Here is a 2,236-nt window from a genome sequence, read left to right as displayed (position 1 = left end):
TAGTGATACTCTTTCTGCCTTTTCTTGTGCCAGGGTTTGCAGACTCCACAGGTAAGCCCACAGAGGAGGGACTGACCACGGATGCAGTTTGTGTCTATGAGTGGACAAAGACAAAATGTGGCACCATCCCCGTATGTCTCTGGGGCCATTCTCTGGGAACAGGGTAAGTGGGGTCTGAAGATATTTGAGGTGGGGTCCTTGGGCTTCAAGCATTACTAAAAGGCAGCAGTGAGTCACGGCAGGAGCACTAAGCTCAGAGACAGGGACTTTATTTTGGCCTCGCCCACACCGCACACATAGCCAGAGCTTCATGATTGCAGTATATCTGTAAGGAGGCCTGGTCGCATAGTGGTCATGTGTTGGCCTGCTAACCACAAGGTCAGCAGTTTGAAACAGCAGCGGCTCCGTGGGAGAAAGATGAAGCTTTCCACCCCCATAAGAAGTTACATATAGTCTCAGAAACCCACAGGGGCCGTTCTGCCCCATCCTATAAGGTCACTCTGACTAGGCGTGAACCCTATGGCAGCGAGTCGAGCTTTCGACTTATGAAACAAGGGCGAGTCTGCTCAGCTCTGTAGTTGGCTAAGACACCAAACTTTTTCTAAAGGTCTCCTTTTTAAATTTTAATAAATCATTTTATTGGGGGCTCTTACAGCTCTTATAACAAGCACACTTGTATATATGTTGCCATCATCATCTAAAAGACTTCTTGAGAATTTTAAAGAAAATTCTTTTTCCTCTAAATGTTAAAAAAAATTTTTTTAATTGTGAATTGGGTGAAGGCGTACAGAGCAGATCCGTTGTCTATTCAACAATGCACGCCTGTTTGTTTCATGTCATTCATTGCACTCCCCACATGCAGCATCACTTACCCCTCTTCGTCTCTGGGCGTCTCATTTCTGTTCTTCTGAACTTGGCCTTAGGTAGATACTGCCCTTTTCCAGCTCAAATTGTGGGTTATTTATGGTGTGTGTACCACCCTAGTGTTGTTCCCCTTAGAGACCTTCCTTTTTTGAACCAGAGTTTATTTCTATACCTGAAGAGTGACCCGGGGCCACAGTCTTGAGGGTTCCACCAGTCTCTATTTGACCAGTCATCCAATCTTTTTAAAAAAATGATTTGGAGTTCGTTTTATTCTATATTTTTCTCCTATTCCATTCATTCATAACCTTCTAATATGATTCCCAAGAAGATTCTTAGCTTAGGATCTGTGGAAAATCATGAAATCTTGTGTGAAATGTGTCTAGCGCATTTTCCAAACCGGCGTTCCGAGCTTGTATCAGATGTTTGTACTGGATGTTGTATTTTGTACTGTTGATTTAACTGTTAAGTCATTGTTTTATCTACTAATATCTTTGCAGAGTTGCTACCAATGCCGCAAGAGTACTAGAAGAGAAAGGTAAGGTAAAATTCTTAAGTGGTAACATGGCTTGGCCTGGCACGGGGAAGCAAAGTCAGAGTAGAGACAGTTGGTGCACACGTAGAACGCACCCAGTGTCTCAGCTTGACACGGTTTCTGGCAGGGTGGCAAGCTTTCCGTGTTTCTTTGTATCTCCTATAAAATAATAGCTGCTTTCTAAGGTTATAAAAGTGGAACTAAATATTAAAAGGGCTTTTGATAAAACTAAGCAAACAACCCTTTTGATACAAGATCTCTCTGAAAGAGTCCTCATGAAGGATCCTAAAAATGCTAATTGGAGAAGCCATGGGAGAGGAAGATCGGGCACGATGGAGGGACAGACAGGACTGGCTGTCTGCTTGCTTTATAAACCTGTTTATCTGTCATTTATCTACGTAGCTCTCCTCATACAGCATTGATGGCAGTGCTTCTTCAAATGCTCTGGAGCGAGCTGTACCAGATCCCCTGGGAGTGTTGATTAAAAACACAAGTCCCGAATGACGACATGAATTAGCTTCTCGGGGAATTGGACCCGATGACTTTGATGCGTGTTAGCAGTAATCTCTTGCACTTCACTTGGTACACGTCAGTCTGAATCATGGAAATATTTTAAAATAAGCCCCCGTTATATAAAACTTTAATAACTGAGGGAAACCAGGGAAATATCATTTTAGTGTGCCCTCACCCTGTGCACACCGTATTCACAAAGTTGACAGTGTTGTATTAGAAATAAGAACGTAAGTCCATTGGCACACTCTCAGAGTATTCTACGTATCCCTCTATTCCCTAGTGGCTTGTAGTAGTTCTCAACTTTCCCAATGCGGCGACCCTTTAATA

At 43.1% G+C, this 2,236-nt stretch overlaps 1 protein-coding gene across 1 annotated transcript in view; it reads left to right on the top strand.

The window, feature by feature from the left end:
- Window positions 1-2,236, top strand: part of ABHD12B (abhydrolase domain containing 12B) — a 29,989-nt gene that overhangs the window by 12,274 nt on the left and 15,479 nt on the right. Inside the window, exons 4-5 of the mRNA XM_045287637.1 lie at window positions 34-163; window positions 1,362-1,399. Of these exons, the coding sequence (XP_045143572.1) occupies window positions 34-163; window positions 1,362-1,399 (168 nt within the window). The remainder of the gene's footprint in view (window positions 1-33; window positions 164-1,361; window positions 1,400-2,236) is intronic.

This window comes from Echinops telfairi, unplaced genomic scaffold (assembly GCF_000313985.2).
Source record: "Echinops telfairi isolate 266 unplaced genomic scaffold, ASM31398v2 ScPeMD7_18;HRSCAF=68, whole genome shotgun sequence".
Lineage (NCBI taxonomy): Eukaryota > Metazoa > Chordata > Mammalia > Afrosoricida > Tenrecidae > Echinops > Echinops telfairi.
Note: the sequence above shows the minus strand (reverse complement) of the source record. Positions and strands in the feature narration are given on the sequence as shown.